The 23,100-nt window shown below is 40.7% G+C and overlaps 1 protein-coding gene across 1 annotated transcript; it reads left to right on the top strand.

Moving 5' to 3' along the window:
* Window positions 1–1,837: 1,837 nt before the first annotated feature.
* Window positions 1,838–21,172, top strand: LOC133405288 (POU class 2 homeobox associating-factor 2-like). The gene is given in 7 exon segments (XM_061682128.1): window positions 1,838–1,864; window positions 1,866–1,936; window positions 1,938–1,999; window positions 2,649–2,749; window positions 6,687–6,726; window positions 7,884–8,179; window positions 20,327–21,172. Coding segments are annotated over 7 exon segments (1,017 nt in total). The 3' UTR covers window positions 20,747–21,172.
* The last annotated feature ends 1,928 nt before the right edge of the window (window positions 21,173–23,100 follow it).

Below are 23,100 nucleotides of genomic sequence, written 5' to 3'. Positions count from 1 at the left end.
CAGTAAAGAGTGGTGAAATATTACTGAACATATCCTACCTATGCGGTAGTAACAAAGTTTAATTAGATGCTGTCATGAACGGAACAGAGGCTAGGACCCAAAAATGCAAGACTCCAAAACAAATGGACAGTTTCCAAAAAGAGAGGTTTAATAGACGGGCATAGGTCGGTACACGGGCAGGCAATCCAAGAAGGGCAACAGTATCCAAGAACATGAGGCAAAGAGGCAAGGTCGATAATCGGAACAGGGTCAAAGTCTTACTGTGAGTCTGTGACAAGGAATGCTGGAACGTGACGACAAGGTACAACGAACTGGCAACGAGAGGGAATGAGACACGAGGTTAAATACAATAGGTAATTAGGGGGAACGAGGCACAGGTGGTGAAGATGCTCACAGGCGCAGGTGTGTGAGAAACGAGAGAGGAAGACAAAACCTGGCACACACGCACACACACACACACACACACACACACACACACACACACATGACAGATGCAGTTTGACCTTTGAATGAATTATTTTTCCATTATTTGGATGGGAATATTTTTTTGAACTCAATGATGGTGACCTTCGATCCGTCAAGCGGCAGTGCATTAAAAACCGGCATCATTGTGTGAAGCATACAGGTATTGCCACCTGAGCTCAGGAACACTTAAAAAAAAACCATTGTCAGTTCACACAATTTGTCGCTAAGTTAAAAGTCTACCATGCAAAGGAAAATCAAGGACGCCATGTTGGGCAGCACAATGTATCGTTTGATTATCGTCATCGCAATGTACTTGTGTTTTGAACTATGGCCACGTTTCTGTTTATATGTATAGGTATTCTCACTATAGAGGTTCAAATAAATGGAGGTTCATACCCTGAATTTTGAACGAGGACATAACGTACAATTGATAGATACTTACTTTTATCAATGTCTACTATTCAATTTGCAGTAAGCAAAGTTTGTAACATTTGATTAATAAACTGTGAACAACTTGGCAAAAAACCTAAACTGAACAAGAGAAATGGATGTCATTTTCTGACTCAGTGATGCAAAATTGAAAAAATAGACAACTTACAAACAGAAAAACAACCAAAAAAAAAACATTGTTACTCAGTGTAATTATATTTAATTGCTTAAAGAGCTTATATATTTATACTGGTGTATTAACCATGTAACTGTGGTATAAACCTTTAACTGGGTGGTGGTTTAATCAATTTCTCAAGCACTGTCCATAGGTATGCATCATGACTTTATTAATATTGATTGCCATAACACCTTCGACCTTTGCGGTGATTGACCCTCAGCTCAATGAACAAGTGAGACATTTTTAGACATGTTCTTTACTTTGTTCACAGATTGGCATCGTCAGACATCATGCGCAGTCATTGAACACCGTGAAAACTAAATGAACACAACTTCAGTTCCAAGATCAGAATTATTCTGCTAGCCAAAGGAGCTAATCTAAGATGCAAGACTTCAGCTGTTTTGTTTTGAGATTCAGGACTTCCTGTATATTTGTCTGTTGTGTAAATGTGTCCGTGTCCTGAAAACTTAAAGTGTCGTTTCTTCCTAGCACCTCTCAGCCCAATTCTATGTGAGATTGGCTTGAAAGAGCATTTAAAAGCCGCGTGACATGGACTACGTGTCGCTTACAAAAGGTATGGTCACATCCCGACCTCACTGTCATGCACGCAATGTTTCTAACACAGAATCTTGAAAGCAGATGCAAATAGTTCCAAAAAACGTCCTTACCCAAAATTTGCATTTAAACAAATAGGTAAAGGACTTTTAAAAAACAAAAAAAACTCACTCTTCACATCTCCAGTGGTGAAGTAAGGTGGCATGTTCCATGCGTCCCTGCCCTCCTGACGACATGCTTAATTAAAGCTCTCACAGAGGCACACCACTCACTATGGGGCTCACCATTGGTATTCAGTTACTGTAGGCAAACAGAAGAAGAAGAGAGTGGCCCCTGTGTATGTTAGACTCATCAACCACATCATGGACACCGGTAAGCGACTTTTACTTCTGTTATATGTATATTCATAATTTTTAGTTTTTATTTGAGAAAAATGAATATTTTTTTGTTTTTAAACCGTTTTTCATGTTTAGGGCTAAATAATTTGTGTTGCTGTTTTTGTTCTCATGTATTTGTTATACTAACCAGTAAACTATATAGTACATAGTCCACAAATTATGTCCTGTATGTAAGCATTTTTTTCCCATAATCATAATCATATATTCTCCATTATAACTACATATTTAGGGCTTGTCTAAAATCTTGTGCAGAATGTTATTTCCAGACAATTACAGTTGTCATTGAAATTGTAAGATGTTTAACCATCTGTTCCCTTTCTAATATTGAAGTTCCAAACATTTATGGTACTTTTTTTCAGATTAAAGTTTTAATTAAATGTTATGCCATACAAAACTTACTTGCAGTACTTCCAGTTAGCATACCATTTGCATTGACCTTACCAAAAATCATTTCCATGACATTTATACATGACTCTCGTAATACCCAAAACAGTGACACACTTAAATCAACACATTTCTGGTGACAATCATGGACATGTACATGAAATTGCAATATATCAGACATCAAAACTGCTTCTGCATTTGGATCATGTGTAATCACACTATTTTGTTGCCCTATCAAGAATATTCAAAGAGAGTGTACCAGGGCGTTCGAGTCAAGCACACAGTCAAAGACCTGTTGGCAGAGAAACGATCCCGACAGACCAATGGGCCCAGATACAGTGTAAGTGCAACATACTCGAAAACGCATTGCTTTTGTCCCTTCCTGTCGCTCCCCACCTCTTATTTTTTCCTCCCTGACCCAAGCTCACAGCCACAGTTGACATTCTGCTGGTCGCCTTTTCAAAATCTCCTGTTGATGTTCAAGCTGGTTATGTGGCCTAACGATCCATGGTTGATCCATTGTCTGTCTTGTAAGCACCACCCCCCCCCCCCCCCCCACATCTTTCTTTGCTTAAAAAAGCCATCAAGCTCCAGCAAAGCCAATCTGTAAATAGCTAAGCACGGTGCTGAGAGGATAACAAAGCGCTCAGTCCTATCCTCACAAAAGGAACACTAATACAATGCTAGCAATGGTGATGGCCATGCTTTCCAAAAAACTTCTGTGGTGTGGAGGAGGGAGCGGGGTGGACAGGTACCACAGAGAGACAGTGAAAAGCTCGTGAAGGAGGCTGCTTATGCAAAGTTTGAGCCACACACACCTGCAGGCCTGTATTGTCCGCGGCCTTGCACAGGCCACGGACAACTTCTCTATTGTTGCCTCAGAAAAGCACAACAACACATATTCTTACTTGTAGTCAGGCTTAGCTTTACACATCAACATGCACAAGCGAGACTTTTTTTTTTTTTTTTTGTATCCGAACCACCTGACGGAACGCTGTAATAGGAAGGTGTTTGCTTTTATGTTGGAATTAGACAAATAAATATACCTTGTATACAGTATGTAAGACACAACTGAGGAAGGGCAGCACGGTAGAATATGGAGATAGAATTCCTGCCTCACAGTCAAAGGTTCTGAGTCCGAAGCTCGGCCTTGACCTTTCCATTTAGAGTTGTGTTTTTGGATTCTCAGGGCATTCCAGTTTCCTCCCACACTTCAAAAAGATGCATGCTCGGTTAAACGAAGACTACAAGTTGCATATAGGTAAGGATATACGTGTGTAAATGGTTGTCGCTCCAGGGTGTACCCCAGCTGTTGGCCAATGTTGGGTGTGATATGCTCAAGCCCACCTGTGACAGAGCAGTAAGAAATGGCAGGATGAACATGAATGGCACTGTTGTATCTCAGAGTGAGCAAAGCAAAGTTGAATCTGTGCTGAACACAAATGAATAAAGCACACTTCTGAAGTTCATCCAATAGGTGATTGAAATGATTGATTCTTCTTCTTCTTCTTCTTCAAATTGCTTTAAAGCAGAAGCAAGGTAGAATTGTGTACAATGAACTATAGGGGTTGCAGAAAATATACAGTAAATACCGTGTTATATTACACTGTTATCACTCTGTTTCAATATTTAATGTTATTAACAACAGCTTGGTTTGTTTTATTTTGATCACAAAGCTGGTCATTGTTACTTTGTTTTCATAAACTAAGTACTGACAAGGTCGTAGAATGAATGCTGTGTTTAGAGCTGTTGATTGACAGACAGTACAAGAGCAATTTTGCTGAAAGAGTCAAAACCGGGTTGTGAATCCACCATTTGAAATATTGAAACTTTGCTAATTAGTTTGCTGAAGAAGAATATCACCTCAGACGTGCAATTGAGTAACTGCGCTGTAATGTACTGTAATAATAAATAAAAATCCTCGACGCACTGAACCCGCAATGTAAACCACGAGATACAGCGAGGGGCGAAAAAAGAACGCTAATGCTAAGCTAATGAATGTACATGTTGTAACAAAAAAAATTAAACAATGTTTGATAATATTAGTGTACTGAGAAGTTTGTACAAGCTTGCATACAATAACTGAACACTAACGCTCGGACAAAATTAAACAAAACAAAACAAAACATGAGGTGTCTTGGCTGGTGCACCAGTATTTATTTATTCGTTTAACCTAGCACCACAGCTGTTGATTGCTGCCTAAACGAGTTTATCTTGTATGCAACCAATATTGTGTTCTGTTGGTTATGTGCTTTATCCATTTCTCGTCAATGCTAATACAGTACGTAGGCTACTGTTCTATAACACGTGGCCATGAGCTTGGAACAGGAGCTTTAAAACACAGTGGTTAGGTCTTCGTAATATAGTGCATCCTTTTTACAGGGTCTAATACTATGACTAGACAACAAGCCAATATATGCGTGTGTGAGGTTATTTGGTCTCCAGTTCAGTGCCTTTTCATCTCACTGTTTACTTTTCTGTTTACAAAAGGTGAAGCACAGAGACACAGGCGTATGAAAGCCATCCATGTCTTTATGTCCGCTTAATGCCCTTCGTCATCCTTGGGAATAAAAAGGCTATTGAGAGTGTTGAGAAAAACACTGACCACAGCGTGAGTTGTCTACTGTTGGGGAAAGGGACAGAATAGAATTGGAACGACTGCATCGTTGATATATTATGGCTCCGGCACGCCTGCGATTCTAGTGAGGATAAATGGATAGATGAATGTATTATGGATGTAGTCTTTCCTAACACGCCATTTGAAAATAGCTATTGATCACAAAGCAATGGTTCTAATAAAAACCTTAAAAACTATGCAGGATATGGGAATATGAACACCATAAATCTGTGCTGTTTAAGATACTATTGTTTGGGTGTGTTTTATTTTTCAAAGAAAGGATGGCACGTAACCAGACAGCCACACACGCAGTCTGAACTTAAATGTGTTCATTTCCATACTCAGCCTTCAGAGATGCACTGAGCCGTACCTGGTCCATAAGAGGAAGTCTTAGCATTGGCAAATCACATTCAAATTCTGTCCTCAAAATTTGCTTGCCTCCCTGCCTACACGGGGGCTTCATAGCAACTCTTTCATGTTGGCAATATGCAAATACAAGAGCTTATCTCTTGTCTTTGCTCCACATGCTGCTAAACTCTAAAAGTCTTTATGTCTTAAAACAAACATGCTGGCAAACATTACACAAGCAAAAATGTTTATATTGACTTTTGTAATACAGTGTTTGCAAATTTTCCAAAAACCATGTACTGTCTATGTACAATCAAAAATGGTCCCACACATGTGACATCAATCATATGAAACAGCCAAATTGTGTGTAAATGTAGCAGATTTGGGAATTTAAAAATTACATATGTGAATTTAGGATTTATTTAAATGTATTTTTATTTTTATTTATTTAAATACATTTATTTATTTATTGAAATACTAGAGTAAATTATTGTCGTGCAAGTGTATGAATGCATTACAATATTTTTTACTTTCAGATTTTTTTTGTAACATTTTCAAATGTATTCATAGGGATTGTTTTTACAAAAAAAAATTATACAGATATGATGTACTATACATAGTTGATATAATTAGCTATGGAATGGATTTCTATTTTTAAAAAATGGTAACGTTCACCTAAAGTACATTTCTACTTCTAGCACTCAACAATGGCACCTAATTCACTCAATCATTATTGATGATAGCGTTCGTACACTGACGGTGCTGTAGTATCAGGATTTTGCTTAACTCCAGTGTGCAGGTATTACTTCATTGTCATCGGAGAAAGAGGGCAGACCACTGTACCACCTGAGCGATGCCACCTCTCACCATCGTCACCTTTTTGTATGTCGTCCGGTTTGACTCAAGTTTAAATTACCAAATGTTTCCACGACAATCACTTGCCAATTCAATTCATTTAGTGACCTCAATGCAGTTGCCACATGGAGCAGGTACATGACCACACGACTCATTCATTTAAAAATACAACTGAATGCCACATGAACAAGTGTACGTTCACAGACAGCAGTAATGATGGTATTATCATTATCCTGCAGTGATGGAGGTCTACTATCAACTCTAACGCACATCCTTTAATTTCTCTTGATTGTCTTGGAGATATTTGTAGACCTTGATTGTAGTTCTCTGTGTGTTCATTTCAATTGATTACTTTGCTTGGTACAAAAAAAAAATACCTGTCGGATTTTTGCTGCCAATAAAAAACAACATTTTATTTCAGTGTCATTCATGTGTGTCATTTCTTTCTTCTTAACAGAGTGGTTCAACAACTCCGCCTTCTTTCGTTCAGATGTCAGGTGAGGAAATTTACTCTTTCAGAAAAAAAACTTGAATGAATGAACGAAGGCCCAAACAGGCTATTCAATTTATACGCCCTGCCACAACATGAGGTACAACTTCAAAATATTAAGAGAATAATATTCATGTTGTCTATTATTGTAGTTGTGGTTTGCCTTAGATTAGAATGCAATGTAATATTGAGAGTGGTCTCTAATATGTTACCGCTGTCATGAAGCTAAATAATAAAATGAGAATTTGAAAACTGTGATTAGCTGGCGACCACTCCAGGATGTACCGAGCCTTTTCCCCAAGTCAGCTGGGGTAGGCTCTAGCTCAGCTGTGACAGTGGCAGAGAAAATGGATGGATGGAAAATGCTAGAAACACATCTCTGTCTCATGAAAGAAAGTTCTACATTATTGAAAACCACAATGGCAAACATCCATCCAATTCCAACACCGCTTATCCTGGTTAGGGTTGCGGGGCGTTGCGGCCTATCCCAGCTGACTTCGGGCGAAAGGCGGACTACACCCTGAACTGGTCGCCAGTCAGTCGCACGGCACATTTAGACACGGACAACCATTCGCACTCACATTCTCACCGTCACTGAGTGGGAACTGAACCCACGCTGCCTGCACCAAAGTCAGGCGAGTGTACCACTACACCATCAGTGACTAATGACAACCATATTGCTAAATTAATATTGCGGTATAGCTGTATCATGTTTTTAGGGTGGAGCAAGTAGTATTTTAACATAGCCTCATACAAGTTTTAAGTAGATTGTTTTAGTTAGGGAAGGGCGAGTACCAATACCAGGTACCGGTATCGGGCCAATACTGGCCTTATTTCAAGGTATCGGGTACTCCGAAAAGGCTGCCGATATCAGCCATGATAATTAAGGCACAAAAAAATCGGACATTGATTAAGTCCTCCGAACCAGGAGTTGGCGCTACACTGCAGCGGTTTGACACATCACCGAAGCATCATGTGCGTCAGATAGAAAGAAAGGTTTTTGTTCACAATTATGTGTCATTGTGTTAATTGAAATTTTATGAATCAAAATTACTAGTGGTATTGGTATTCAGTACTATTATCGGTGATTATCTGAAAAAAAAAGTGGAATTGAACAGCCCTGGTTTTAGTGAGTCCATAAAATTGTCCCACTCTTCCCTACAGGGTCTCATATGTTACCCAGCTACTATGGTATGAGGCGTCCTTTCATATCGGACTCAGACTTCGGCGCATCTACCAAGCAGATTTCACCAGATATGTACCCATCCACCTTTGGAGGCAGACCACTGGGCTGTGAGACAGCTAGCTTCTCTCTCATTGACACCTACTACCCTGACACTTTCAGTGAATACCGCAACACCACCACCACCTTCTCAGGCTCTGGGGGATCTTTCCTGCCTTCTTCAGCCCTATCGTCTCTTTTGCCTCCCTTCTCTGGAGAGTCATCACATGTATACATGGTAGGAATCTTCGTGTGTGTGTGTGTGTGTGTGCGCGCGTATGTGTGTAAGTGTGTATTTGTGTATTCAAAATAGTGGTGAGTATTTGAAGAGTTCAAACTCATCACATACGTCCTCAAATGTGGCTGCGCCCATGATTTCAGCTGCTGCTTATTTGGCTTTGATTGTGCTTGAACGTGAGCTTAAAATACGATAATTGTGTGAAGCAGTCCAAGAGCGATGATGTCATGAAACTCATCGGTTGGTGAGATTGGTAATAGTGATCCGGTTCGTAGATTCTTTGAGAAAGCCTTCGCTGATGTTGGTCGCAATCAGGTGGGTCGACAGGATCTTGAGAATAGCAACAAAGACGACGATAACAGACTCTGTGCAATCATTGTGGCTTGTCTCTCTCTTTGAAGGGTTAGGATTAAGGGTTAATTAAAATTAAGGTGAAGGGTTAGTTCAAGAGAATATAGTTCTAGTGCATTTACCAGTTATTTACTTTTACTCACAAAGCATAACACCAATTTAGTGTAATTTTATAGTTATGTGAAAAATTTGGACTTGGTCTGTTTTTGAAGAAAATTATTAGAATTTTTCCATCCATCCATTTTCTGTACCGCTTATCCTCACGAGGGCCGCGGGTGTGCTGGAGCCTATCCCAGCTATCTTCCGGCGAGAGGCAGGGTACACCCTGAACCGGTCGCCAGCCAATCGCAGGGCACATATAAACAAACACACATTCACACTTACGGGCAATTTAGAGCCTTCAATCAACCTACCACGCAATTTTTTTGTTATGTGGGAGGAAACACGAGTGCCCGGAGAAAACTCACCCAGGCACGGGGAGAACATGCAAACTCCACACACGCGGAGCCCGGATTTGAACCCCAGTCCCCAGAACTGTGAAGCAGATGTGCTAACCAGTCGGCAAATTAGCCACTTATTTGCTTAATTTATATCACTTTAATTCACCATTTTTCACACTAAATATATTTCCAAAGGTGCTATTGTCATGACATTTTCACCACAACACCTAAAATCTATCAGTAATTAAACAGCAATCCAGCCCCTTGTTAGTGCAAATTAATATCAGCTGGTTCAGTTGTAATAGATGGCCTACAAAAAGGTCTCATTGCCAAGGTGTGAGTCAAGACATCTCATGATGGGTAAGAGCAAAGAGCTGTCTCAAGACCATTGCAAAGTAATTGTTGCAAAGCATAACGATGGCATTGGTTACAGGCGCATAGCTAAGCTTCTGAATGTTCCAATGAGCATGGTTGGGGCCATAATTCAACAGTGGAAAGCCAAACATACCACCATAAATTTGCCTCGATCGCTCCTCCTCCTCCCAAGAGTTCTGACAGAGGAGTGCAAAGAATAATCAGAAGAGTTGTCCAAGAGCCAAGGACCACCTGTGGGGAGCTTCAAAAAAGACCTAGAATTAGCAGGTACTGTTGTCACAAGGAAAACAGTGAGTAATGCAGTTCGCCTCCATGGCCTGTATGCACGCAAGACTCCATTGCTGGAAAAAAAAAGCACGTCAAAGCTTGTTTAAAGTTTACTGAACAACATTTAGACAAGCCAGTTAAATACTGGGAGAATATCGTCTGGTCCGATGAGAGCGAAACTGAACTCTTTGGATGCCATAATGCACACTACGTTTGGAGGAGAAATAGCACGACACGTCACCCTAAAACACCATACCAACAGTAAAGTTCTGAGGTGGGATCATGTTGGTGTGGGGCTGGTAAACTTCACATGATTGAATGAAGGATGAATGGGCAAATCTACCAAGACATTCTTGACAAAAATCTCCTGCCATCTACAAGGATGATTAAAAAGAAACGAGGGTAGAAATTTCCTCAGGATATTGATCCAAAACACTGCCAAGGAGACTCTCATTTGGTTTCAAAGAAAAAAAATAAAGCTGGTAGAATAGCCCAGCCAATCACCTCACTTGAATCCAATCGAAATTTTTGGGAAAGAACTGAAACTCGGGGTCCATAAAAGAGGCCCACGGAACGTCAGGATTTGAAGACTGCTTGTGTGGAGGAATGGGCCAAAATCACACTAGAGCAATGCGTGCGACTAGTTTCTCCATACATGAGTCATCTTGAACCTGTCATGCAAACAAAGGCTTTTGCACCAAGTATCAAATAAATACTAGTTGGCGTGTGCAATACTTTTCCCCTGTGTCGTTTCACATTATTATACATAACTTTCTGATCTTATTTGTTCTACTTTCTTTGTATGTATGGGTTACTTGGGTTGTTTCCAACATCTGGTGAAATAGTCATGTCAATAGCATCACCTTTGGAAATTTATTTTGTGAGAAAAATGGTGACGCGTTAAATTCATATTTCAGTCGCTGTATGCTTTTTACCTTTTTCAATTTATGCAATTGACAACATATCGTAAAAAGGACGTAAATAGAGATACAGTAAACTACGGTTGAGCTCTTGACTGACTTAGAACTGATTTTATCAGCTCCAAGAATGATTTGCGGCAACTGCATTGGGTCTTGTGCATGCCTTAGTATGTGCACTATGTAAGTTAATAAAAGAGGGAAAATATTTTGTCAGGTTTTTTTCATTATGATAAGTTATCAAAATTGACATTGCTTTTAACTGGCAGTAAAAATTCACATTTAGTTTTGTACCGATTTACAAACGTATGTGTGTACTTTTTTACTTTTACTTAAGTACAGGAGTTAATGAATACTTTTACTTGAGTAATTTTTCACACAATCGGTGCTTCTAATTCATTTCAAAATGTGAGTACTTTTGCCACCACAGATTAACAGACAAAGATCTTAGATTAACGCTTAAAAGTACACATTTGGCCTGTTGTCAAAGCAGAAAATGTTTCTTCACTCCAGGATTATGCCCTGCAATGATTTTCCTGTCTGATTTCCACGACATTAGAGAACTGGATATGCCTGCCAAGATCAAACTCATTCTGTCAATACTTCCTTTTATATCAAGAGAATGATTTTTTACAGTGAGAATCAGCATCACAGGCCACGTTTCAATGATGTTGTTCGCTTTGTGGAATATCAGGTCAAACTCTTGTCTGATCCAATTTTTGGAGATATTCAAACATCAGAAACGAGAACGCTGTGTCTGCAGTCAAATCTAAGGAGAGGAGAGGGAACTTTGGCACAAACGTCTGCCCTGTTAACAAACATCAACAATGTAAAGAAACATTGGAAATAAATCAATCAAAGCAACATCAGTTGTTTATTTGGTGCACTGCATGACTGTGAATGTGAAAAGTTCTTAAAAATCAAACATTTTGGAATATAAAATCTAATTCCTACAGGAAAAGAGAGCTTGGTTTTAGGGATGTAACGTTATCTAAAGCTCACGGATCGGTTTTGTCACTGTATTAATTAATCATGGGGTACGATAATATTTATGATATTGTGGGAAAGCGCAAGGTATTGCAGGAATGTTTACGGGAGAGATGGGAGCATACAGGAGAATAGACTGTTCTTGTTCTTGCTTCTCGATTCGCTTGAGTAGTTTCTGTGTGATTTCCCACACATTTTCAGGATAAAGACATCTTCAAATCATTTATTCCCGTGCATTTCTATCCCTGCCCATCCAATGTTGTATTCGTATCCTGTACCTCCAACATGGCCGTGTAACTGCTCAAACTATGACGTCAGTGCATGGCCACCCCACCCAATACGCCGAATAGGTGAATGCTAAGGGCGCCGTGGTTTCAGGAGGCGCCACAAAAGTCGAAACAAATGTACCTTTAATAGACTGTAATTATATTAAAACTAGTTAATGCTATTAACTCTTACAGGACGTATGTGGTCTTCATGGTCCATATTTCACCAACAACTTCTCTTTGTATTGTCTATGTATTTTTTGCTCAAGCAAATGTGATGGGCAGTCCTTTGCAATGATATCCATCATTTTTGGAGCAATTGTTAAATCATAAATTGCATTTGGAACACCCCTTTTTCATCTCATATTTTATACAGCGTAGCTGTCCAGAGGACAGAAAAAAAAAATTATAATAAATAAAAAAAAGGACAGCTTGCTTGAGTTTCCAAACACCGGCTTTGTTTAAAGTTGGTATATCATATGAACAACAGCTAGCCCCCCAAAATGATCTTCAATCGACAATTGCGAATTTGATATGCTGAAAAATTGCTAATTTATTAGTGCATGGGTGTCAAACTCATTTTAGTTTGTCACATTCGCCCCAATTTGATCGCAAGTCGACCAGACCACTATGTTTGTGGCTTAAAAGGCTATAAATAAAAACAATTCCAAAATGTTCCCATTGTTTTGGTGCAAATGATTATTATTTATTGAGTATCATCTTGTTGCAAATGTTGTTGCCAATCATTGGAGGATAACAGTTCAATTATTCAACCTTTGCAAATGTATACATAAACATACATACAAATTGTGGCAATGTATGAAAAACACAAAAAGGTTCCACCAAACCAACCTCTTTTGAACTCAAGCCTTTGACTAAAATTTTGAAATATAAAAATATTTCAACAGGATGTATTTACTTTGGCGGCACGGTGGCCGACTGGTTAGAGCGTCAGCCTCACAGTTCTGAGGACCCGGATTCAATCCCCGGCCCCGCCTGTGTGGAGTTTGCATGTTCTCCCCGTGCCTGCGTGGGTTTTCTCCGGGCACTCCGGTTTCCTCCCACATCCCAAAAACAGGCATGAATTGGAGACTTTAAAACTGCCCGTAGGTGTGACTGTGAGTGCGAATGGTTGTTTGTTTGTATGTGCCCTGCGATTGGCTGGCAACCAGTTCAGGGTGTACCCCGCCTCCTGTCCCGATGACAGCTGGGATTGGCTCCAGCACGCCCGCGACCCTAGTGAGGAGAAGCGGCTCAGAAAATGGATGGATGGATGGATGGATGTATTTACTTTCACAAACTACAGTGCAAAGGTGGCACAGCATTTCCTCATGCAAGTGCATCAATGTCATTGAAGTGTCGTCAGTGCGCCCTCCAATGGACAAAATTACGAACAACAGTTACTTTTATTGAAAAATAGCAGTGAATGTGTTCTCCATCTCCACGGGCGGCTCTGACCCCCTGACGGGCCGGTGCTGGCCCACGGACCATACATTTTCGCCACTGTATTAGGGTGTCATTATTAAAATGATACAAACACGGCGGGTGCCGCATCCTTGCAGGCTTCATCCAAACGATCTTCAATGGAGAGGAAAACCTTTGGTCTATAAAATCTTAAATACCAAGCCTATTGTTCTGATATTTTCAGAGGTGTATGTGGGCATAAATAAGAACGTCCTCATAAATTTTGGTGAAAATCGCCCGGCGTTTTTGGACATAAAGTGTTGTACCGTTTTTGGCCCGGAGATCGATGCCTTCATCATCCAATGTTATGACACAGCAAGCCAAAGTTCGCGTCTGTCACATATTGTCAATTACAGAAACACTTTGTGAGCTTTAGATACTCTATTGAGACATCTGAGAGTCATTTGTGGTGTAATATATACAAAATTGAGCTGACAAAAGACGTGTATAAATCTTCAAAGCACTTCCTCATGGGCTGGTCGACTTTGCCTTGTCGATAAAACAATAAACATTGGGCCGGTTGTTCTGATATTTTTAGATGTGTACAATAAATTACATTACATAAGCAATTTTCAAGACAGTGTAACTTGTTTTTAAAAGAAAAGTAGTTATTCTTTTTTGGAGGGATAGACACAGGAAACATGGCAACCTGCGAGTAAGCTAACCCGCCCCCTGCACTTCACAGAAAGTATTATGGAGCAGAGAGAGCCAAATTGTCCAGGCACTCAAAACAATGAAGAACGGAAAAGTTCAGGGTCCCGATGTGTACTCAACCGAGTTCTAAGCATTTTCTACCAAATTGCTGCCCACATTGAACTTAGTTTACGCTGACGCATTTAAACAAAGGAAACTTCCCTTGTCCATGATACAGGCTACTATTTCTGCGATTCATATAAAAGACAAAGATCCCACAAATTATGAATCCTACCGTCCTATTAGTTTGCTTACTAACGACTATAAGATACTAACAAAAATTATTTTAGAGCGGTTGGAGACACTGGTGTCCAAAATTGTACATCCAGATCAGATGGGCTTCATAAAGGAGAGGCAGTCATTTCATAATCTTCGGCATCTTTTTAATATAATGTATCCTATTCAAAATCTGTATTCCCCTGAAATACAAATCCCGTTGGACGCACATAAAGCTTTTGATCGGATTGAATGCAGACATCTCTTTAAACTTAAAACTGAATAAATTGGGATTTGGCCCAGCACTATATACCTCGCCACAGGCCAGAGTGAGGAGCAACAACTGTCACTCCCAATATTTCACCCTTCCAAGAACCACAAGACAGGGCTGTCCACTGTCACCTCTTCTTTTCGATTTAGCCATTGTACCTCTCGCCATTGCTTTATAATCCAATGTGGACATGCACAGCAAAACAAGGGGTGGCCTTGTCCATAAAGTTTCATTGTATGACTAATTGCTATTTATTTCTGATCCCGATAATACAATCCCAAAACGCTTGGACATAATTTCTCAATTTGGAAAATAATCTGGTTATAAAATTAATCTCACGAAAAGCGTACGATGTTCCTATAAACAACTCGGCTCGAGAGCTCTCTTTTGTTGCTTTTACGTTCAAAATTACTACGGGTCTAATGAAATACCTGGGTGTGAATGTTACAGCAAACTATAAGGATGTATTTAATCATAATTTCAAAAATGTCTTGGGAAATATTAAGGAGGATCTTCTCCGGTGGTATACTCTACCTCTATCTCTGGCTGGACGTGCTAATTCAATGAAGATGGTTGTCTTCCTAAAATTTTATATTTATTTCACCGTCACAATTTTCCTTCCCAAATCATTCTTTAAGGAATTTGACAGACATATTAGTACATTTATTTGGAACAAAACTTCCTCGGGTGCGAAAGGCAGTTCTTGAGAGAGCAAGAGTGTCTGGCGGCTGGCCTTTGCTAATTTCCTGGATTACTAGTGGGCGGCGAATGTAGACAAATTAGTTGATTGGTATAGAACCTCTTTGAGTGGGTGTGGCCCAGACTGGGCTCTTATGGAACAATATTCTTGCCGTTCAACCTCTCTGGCTTCACTGTAATGTGCTCCTCTACCCCTAGCAGTGGCTTCACACACCGGTAATCCAGTTGTAAGAGGAAGCGTGCGTATATGGACCCAATTTCACAAACATTCAGACCCAAACTTTGGTGTCCATGCCTTTAGCTTCTAACTTTTTCTTGGGACTCTCTTTGATAGACAAGGCTTTTTATATTTGGGATAAAAAAAAAAAGACATAAGAAGCGTGGCAGATCAGTTTGTGGACGGCACATTTGTGACGTTTGATCACCTTGTCAGAGAGAACAAATTAACCAACTTTCTTCGTAATACATTTCCATCGTGTCCTTCCACGCAGGCCATTTGACCCCTTTGACGACTGTCTTACGATTAGGCCTTGTATGTCGGGTGGTGTGTCTCGGCTATTCAATCCATAAAATATTATTCGTTGCGCCCACTCCAGAGGCAGTAGGAGGAGGATCTGGATATGGAAATACAACGTACCGTGAAGAAACCTGGGAGAGGGCTGTTGGTCGGATGCATACGTCGTCTCTGTGTGTCTGACACAGATTGTTACAATTTAAAGTATTCAATCGGCTGCACCTCTCCAGGGTTAAACGGGCCAAAAGATATCCTACTGTAGACCCAACTTGCACATATTTATATCTTTGGCACATATGTTCTAGCTATGTTCAAGCCTTACCCTGTTCTGGTCAGAAATTTTTCACACATTCTCTTACATTTGTAAAAAAAAAAAGCAATAGTCCCGAATCCTTACATTCCAATTTTTTGGGAGTGGCACAAATAAACGATGGCGTCTCAAGGAGTCATTTGCAATTATTTGCATTTTCATCGCTAACCGCTTGACATTCCAAAATTGCAAGTCTCCATCGCCACCAACATATTCACAGTGGGTGTGCAACATTATGTCACATCTCCAGCTTGAAAAGATTTGTAGCTCATTTCACAACTCATTTGAAAAATTCATTGCGGTATCGGTGATCTTTTTTCGTGAGGTATTTGATGCAAATTCTTTAAATTGATGGTTGGGTGGCCTCATCTCAAACCCTCCTTTTATTTTCAATGTTTCTAGTGTCTGTACCTTGATCACATTCACATCCCAGAAATCCCTGCAGAAGTGGAGTTATTAATTGGAACCAACGCTACTTAGTTGCTGGAACCTCGGGAGGTTTGAAATCGTCAAGAAGATTGACCCTTTGCCATTAAAAACCTTGCTGGGAAGGGTTGTCAGTGGCTCATGTAAAGACTAGAAAAATAATAATGATGACTGTCATTCTGTTTCTGTGAACCGAGTTATCTGTGGAGTCAATAAAGCTGCTGTTGGAAATGCAGTATGAGACTTTAATGAAAAAGAGCCTTAGGATTATGTGAAAATGTCAAGAGGCAAAATTCATTGAAATCCATCCATCCATTTTCTGAGCCGCTTCTCCTCACTAGGGTCGCGGGCGTACTGGAGCCTAACCCAGCTGTCATCGGGCAGGAGGCGGGGTACACCCTGAATTGGTTGCCAGCCAATCGCAGGGCACATAGAAACAAACAACCATTCGCACTCACAGTCATGCCTACGGGCAATTTAGAGTCTCCAATTCATGCATGTTTTTGGGATGTGGGAGGAAACCCACGCAGGCACGGGGAGAACATGCAAAGTCCACACAGGCGGGGCCAGGGATTGAACCCGGGTCCTCAGAACTGTGAGGCTGACGCTCTAACCAGTCGACCACCGTGCCGCCATTCATTGAAATAATGGAGTAATATGTAAAATTGCATGATGGACACTACATTTTAAATCTGCCATTTAGAAACAAAGAGAGGGTTTTCCCAAACAATCACTTTGTTGTCCTACGGCGGCTTACTTCTTTAATAGGAAAATGGAAAGAAATGAGAAATTCCATCAAGAGTACACAGTTTCTCGATGATGTCATCAGCAGGGTGTTTGCTGAAATGGTTCCCCAAGACGAGTTGCAGGCTGCTTTAGATACAGTAGTGTGTTGCACAAACCTCATCATGGTGTTTACAATTCATTCAACAGAAGGTTTTTGTCTTTGACTGTGGAGACAAATGCATCCATGAATGATTGACTTTTGTAGGGCCCAAATCTAACAAGTTACTTGACAGGAGTGCTTCTAATTTCAGACAAGAGCCCATTGCCTTAATGCCTGTTGTGGAATCTGTTTTATCATGTCAGAATGGCAGAGGTGGACAAGGACTTTCTTCGATTCTTATGGTGGCACAATGAAGATTTTACTAAGGAAACTGCAGAGTACAGAATGCAGTGTCAACTTGAAGCTGTGCGTGCACTTTGAGGAGGACTCCAGATGACCATCAAAGCAGCTTTTCTGATGAGGTGACTGACACAAAAAGCTGACTGGAGAAAGCAGTGGAGCTCATTCATGACCTCAGTGACTTTTGCCTTAAAGGAAGCTTTCATCTTACACAATGTATCCGCAACAGTCGGGATGTTCTGCAATCCATTCCTGAGAGAGAAAAAAAAACATGTAAGTGTACTTAACTTGGACAGACATCAACTTCTGGTGGAAAGCGCCTTGGGACTCCACTGGTGTCTGGAAAGTGACATCTGCCTACATTGCAAAGAGCGTGTACATACTTGTCGGGAGATTTTATCATTCATGAGTTTAGTGTATGATCCAGAGTACCTTGCAGCAATTCTATGGGAATTTGGGAAGAAACGTTGGCTGGGGTGAGCAAATTCCTGAAATCCTAAACCAACAATGGATAAACTGGTTAACTAATCTGAAGGAGCTTTCAAGATGATTAAAGCCTCATGACTTAGGCCCAGGCGGCACGGTGGCCGACTGGTTAGACCGTCAGCCTCACAGTTCTGAGGACCCGGGTTCAATCCCCGTCCCCGCCTGTGTGGAGTTTGCATGTTCTCCCCGTCCAGCGTCTCAGGAGGGGGAAGCAGTGCACCATCAGCACTGTGCATAGTGGGGATAGGGCACAGCTAACCTCAGCTTGGGACGTTGCGAGTCGGTGGGCCGAATACTTTGAAGACCTCCTCAATTCCACCGACAAGTCTTCCCATGAGGCACCAGCGTCTGGGGACTCTGTGGCGGGCTCTCCTATCTCTGGGGTTGAGATCACCGAGGTGGTTAAAAAACTCCCCTGTGGGAAAGCCCTGGCAGTGGATGAGACCCCTAGGCCCAGCCACACGGCGCTCAAGGGCCAGGAGAAAACATTGAAAAAAATAAAAAATCTCATCCTAGGAGGTCTTTGAGACATGCTTTGTCTGGTCCCTCACCTTGGACCTGTTTGCCCTGGTTGACACTACTAGGGCCATAAACCTCCCGACAACTTAGCTCCTAGGATCATTAGGACCCACAAACCCCTCCAACACGATAAGGTGATGGCTCAAGGAGGGGGATCACAGATACAAGTGACCGAAATGAGTTTCCTCTGCAGGGTGTCTGGGCTCAGCCTTAGAGATGGGGTGAGAAGCTCGGTCATCTGGGAGGGGCTTCCCTTATTAAGATGCTGCCCATGTGACCTGACCCCGGATGGATGGATGGATGGATGGATGGACGGATGGACGGACGGACGGACGGACGGACAGACTGATGGACGGACGAACAGTCTCCCTCAGTGATTCTCAAACAGTGTGCCGTGGCACATTAGTATGCCGTGAGCGCTCTTCAGGTGTGCTTTGGGAAATGATACAATTTTACTTAATTGCTCAAAAAAGAAAATTATTTCCAAGAAATAATGTATCTTTATTCATCTATTTATGCCAGTGAGGCATAGTGACAGACAGAACAAATAAATGCTCTTCTATTAGATGGCAGGAAGTACTCACAGTAATTAATGTATCCACTTTTTGTGACATTTTTGTTCGTTGGTGTGCCGCGAGATTTTTCAATTGTAAAATATGTGCCCTGGCTACATAAAGGTTGGGAATCACTGCTCTACCTCCAACTTATCCTTTCTGGAGAAGGTACTCCTGATTGGCTTCCACAAATGTCTAACACGGAGCTTCGTGACCACATATGAGTATTTCATGTGCACACTTTACCGATTTCGTGGCTACAAATTAGCATTTTGTTCGCAGGTTTTAAAGTATCTATCTTGTGGTTTAATTATACAAGCCCAGATTTCACACTGAGTAGGATGATGTGTGAGTAAAGTGATCATCATTTTTTTCTGTATCCTTACTTTTTGTGACATTTTTGTTAGGTTGCGTGCCCGTGAGATTTTCAAATTGGGCTTCGGCTCGATAACAGTTGGGAAACATTGCTCTGATTAACATTGTTTTCTCTTATCCCAGGCAAGATGCTCTTGTCTGACTTTGTGATTGTCTGATTTAATCGAAGAGGAACTACCCCCCCCCCCCTCAACCCCCAAACACAAACATACTCAACACTGTAATCAGTCATTAGTCAGTATTGAGCAAGTCAAATATGCAAGACTTCAGTTACTGTATGTAAGGATATACAGGATTGTTGATCATTTAGCTAATGTGGTTCCTGAACTCTTCACAAGTACCACCTCAAAAAAATACTTAGCTCTCCAAGTACCACCATTATGACCAACATAAATATACAGTAGCATTGTAGGCCTAAGTGTTCATCAAAAATCAGGCAGAAGCTTTATTCCTAAAAAAAGAAAAAACTAATTTTGATAGCCACTGTAACATTGTGCAGTTTAAACATCAGCACTGCGCTTATATATTGGAGAGTAAAAACTGCAATTAAATAATGATTCTACTAAAAATTTTTTGCACATAAAAGTTAAATAAAATGTTTAAGAACAAACATTTTAAAATTATTAAATGTGAATTTATTCCACTTTAAAGTTAATGACAACATAAATGTACTTAACAATTATATTGTCCTGGATTTGTATTTTTTATTTATTTTTTTATTTTTTAAGTTGAAGCCAGTATTCAAAATTTGAACAATGAATTCAGTGATTCGCTGACCACTAGTGATACTCGTTCCACACTTTAGGAATCTCTTCACTCCACCAAAAGTACTCAATAGCTGGTGCACCTTGTAGAGAAATATTGCTCTTTATCTTGTTTTCTCACCCTCAGAGAGACGCGTGGGAGCAGTCGGTTCCAGAGCCAGTTCCTCAGGTGGATCCTCTCTGTCCAGACAACTTGGCTTCTGTCAGCGTCCCATCGTCCATGCCCAGTCCAGAATCCCAGGGGAGCCCCAACCAGCCAAGCCAAGGCTCGTCCATGGTCCTGGGTTCCAGCAGCCAGTCCTATACGCTGCACTCGCTCGAGGATGCGCACTACCACCTGTTAACCTCAAGCAACTCCTACTCAGCCCCGCCCTCCTCCTTCCCTTGTCCTCCCTACACGAACAGCGACTTGGTATCCAAAATTGTGACTGAGGAGGCAGCCGAAAGTCACACCGGTCTCCCTCTCAATGTGGAGGCTCACACTTCCTGGGATAAGGAGGACGGTGTGAGCTCCTGGTCACCCTTCGAGCTCAGAAGGGCCTACTGACTTGCTCGCATGTCTGAGTTTTAGTATTGGGTGAAAAAGGTCTGGGACTTGGATCACAGAAAAGAGTGGATGGACCTTATCTCAGTTGGTGTTGATAAACTCAGCAGTTACTTGGCCCCCACTGGGAAGAATTCAAGGCTCCACAAAATAAAAAGACGACAAACAACATGGGTGGTGGCGGGAATTCTACAGTGTCTAAGAAACAATTTGTTTGTTGTGAAGGACATTCAGCACAAGATTAAAAGTTCCATCTCAAATCATAAGGTTCCTGGTCAAGGGGTCTTGCTATGCCTCATTTTAAACTGATCTCAAAATAATTATTGTCACAAATATCGAATATTATATCGACAAATATTGTCACGTATCGATGAAATACATGATGCTGTTTATAAATTGTATTTTTTTTTTAAATTTTTTTTTTTAAAGATTGCAGGTCTGCGTTCCCATCACATGAGTCGTGGCTTTCAACCAATCAAATGTACTGATTTGAAGAGGACCTACAGATTTGGACATGTATCACGACAGCACCACTCTAACCCAATTGTCCGCCATCATGTAACCTTTCGCAATGTTTCCTTATCAGAGCAAGAACCCTCATGTTTCTTTGCTTACTCTCCCTCTACAGCATCTTCAATTGACTTTGATCAAAGTAGATTAGTGATTTATTCAAATGAACTACACATTGTAATCTCCGACAGTTTTTCTTTTTCTGCATGTGACTGTCTGAGCGGTTTTCTTTCGATGAGGATTAATGTCAAATGATATGAAAATGTATGTTGGGGGGAGGGGGGGGGCTTTAAATATGTTGTAAATTCATGTGTAATACATATCTAAGTACAGAATGTGACTATAAAACTACAAAGCTAGTCAACATGTCGAGTCGTTCGATAGAATTCTTTTTTTTTTTTTTAGTCCTGAAAGAGGCCGGTGGAGAAAAGTTAAGGATTCGTGGAGAATCCTACAATGACTTCATGTTTTTAGTATTGGATTTCATGGCGCTTAATGAATGGAAAATACCTCAAACTGAAGTATTTGCAGCAGCGTTGTTGGCGCTACATTTTTATCCGAAGCTAATGAGTAAAATAGACATGTTAATTCCAAAGTAGGCTAATATTTGGACATTCTCTATGTTCTACAAATGTGATTTGAACCGACTGGAAGTCCAAAATATGAAACCGCGTTCATAATAAATTTGCAGATGATGTGTTATCAAATCCAACTGGATGGATTTATGGGAAAAGAGCAAATCTGTCTGACGACGTTCTCATTCTGACCAGCAGGGGGCAACATTAGGATGCCTAAGGAGTGAGAGAGGTCGTCCCCGCATGTACAATACAGTAGTGTACATTAGATTTGTGAAATGCCGGAAAGGGGTCGTTTATAGATGAGGAAAAATACAAGACATAACAAAAACAACACCCAACAATTTTTTTTAAATTCGACTATAAAAAATGACCTCTATAAATAGAATGATCATAACAGTATTTTTAAGCATATGGGTGAACACCTTTTGATTTCTTCTGCAATACATTACAACTACTGACAATAATCACCTACTAACTCCAATTAACAAGGAAGGTAAACGTTTCATTAAAATGACAAAATTGCTTCAAGGGACCGTCACTGTCGTCATATTGGTCTTGCGGCGATGGTAGTTTTTCCTATGTGAGCCCTTTGCTTACTGTATTTGGAGAAATTGTCGATTACAGTTTGGCATAATGCAATAATAAATATTATAAGATACTAAAATATTGTTTTTTTTCTGTTCTAGTTTGCAAAACCACATCATTAATAGCAGCAAAGAGAGTCGCGACAGAATGGAACAGGAGTGGATTTCGTCAACAAGGCTTTATTTTTATTGAATAATTGAATGTGAAAGTAGTTGTATGGTATCAATAATCAAGGAGCATCAATGTGTGTTTGAAATGCACGAGCCTATTTGAGTGTGGACCCTTCAGCCGTCACAGGTGGACTTCGTTCTGCTCTTTGTGCACTTGCTGAAGGCCCGTGGATCCAAAGATGGCTGCTGCCCTTTGCCACGCCCACCCAAGTCCCACTTTTATCCACTTTTCTTCAATAATAAAGCCCTAAATGTGTCTGATCGCGTCGACGACGCGTGGGGTGAGCCCCGTAAATGTGGGATCACCTCTCAAAGTGGAGATGCGCCGTTTAAGTTGCGCACAAGAAGCACTGTTGCCGTAGTGCTTAATGAGGGGGTGTGCTGCTGTCATCTGGCAAAAAGGTGGCTAAATGAATAAAAATAGCATTTGTTTGCGATCAAAATCGAAAATCAAGTCATAATATATTAAAAAGATTCATATATAATGTGCCAATCTAGTGGATTTTGCCGAAAA

The sequence above is a fragment of the Phycodurus eques genome, chromosome 7 (genome assembly GCF_024500275.1).
Source record: "Phycodurus eques isolate BA_2022a chromosome 7, UOR_Pequ_1.1, whole genome shotgun sequence".
NCBI classification, from domain to species: domain Eukaryota; kingdom Metazoa; phylum Chordata; class Actinopteri; order Syngnathiformes; family Syngnathidae; genus Phycodurus; species Phycodurus eques.
This window is presented reverse-complemented; position numbering and strand designations above follow the sequence as displayed.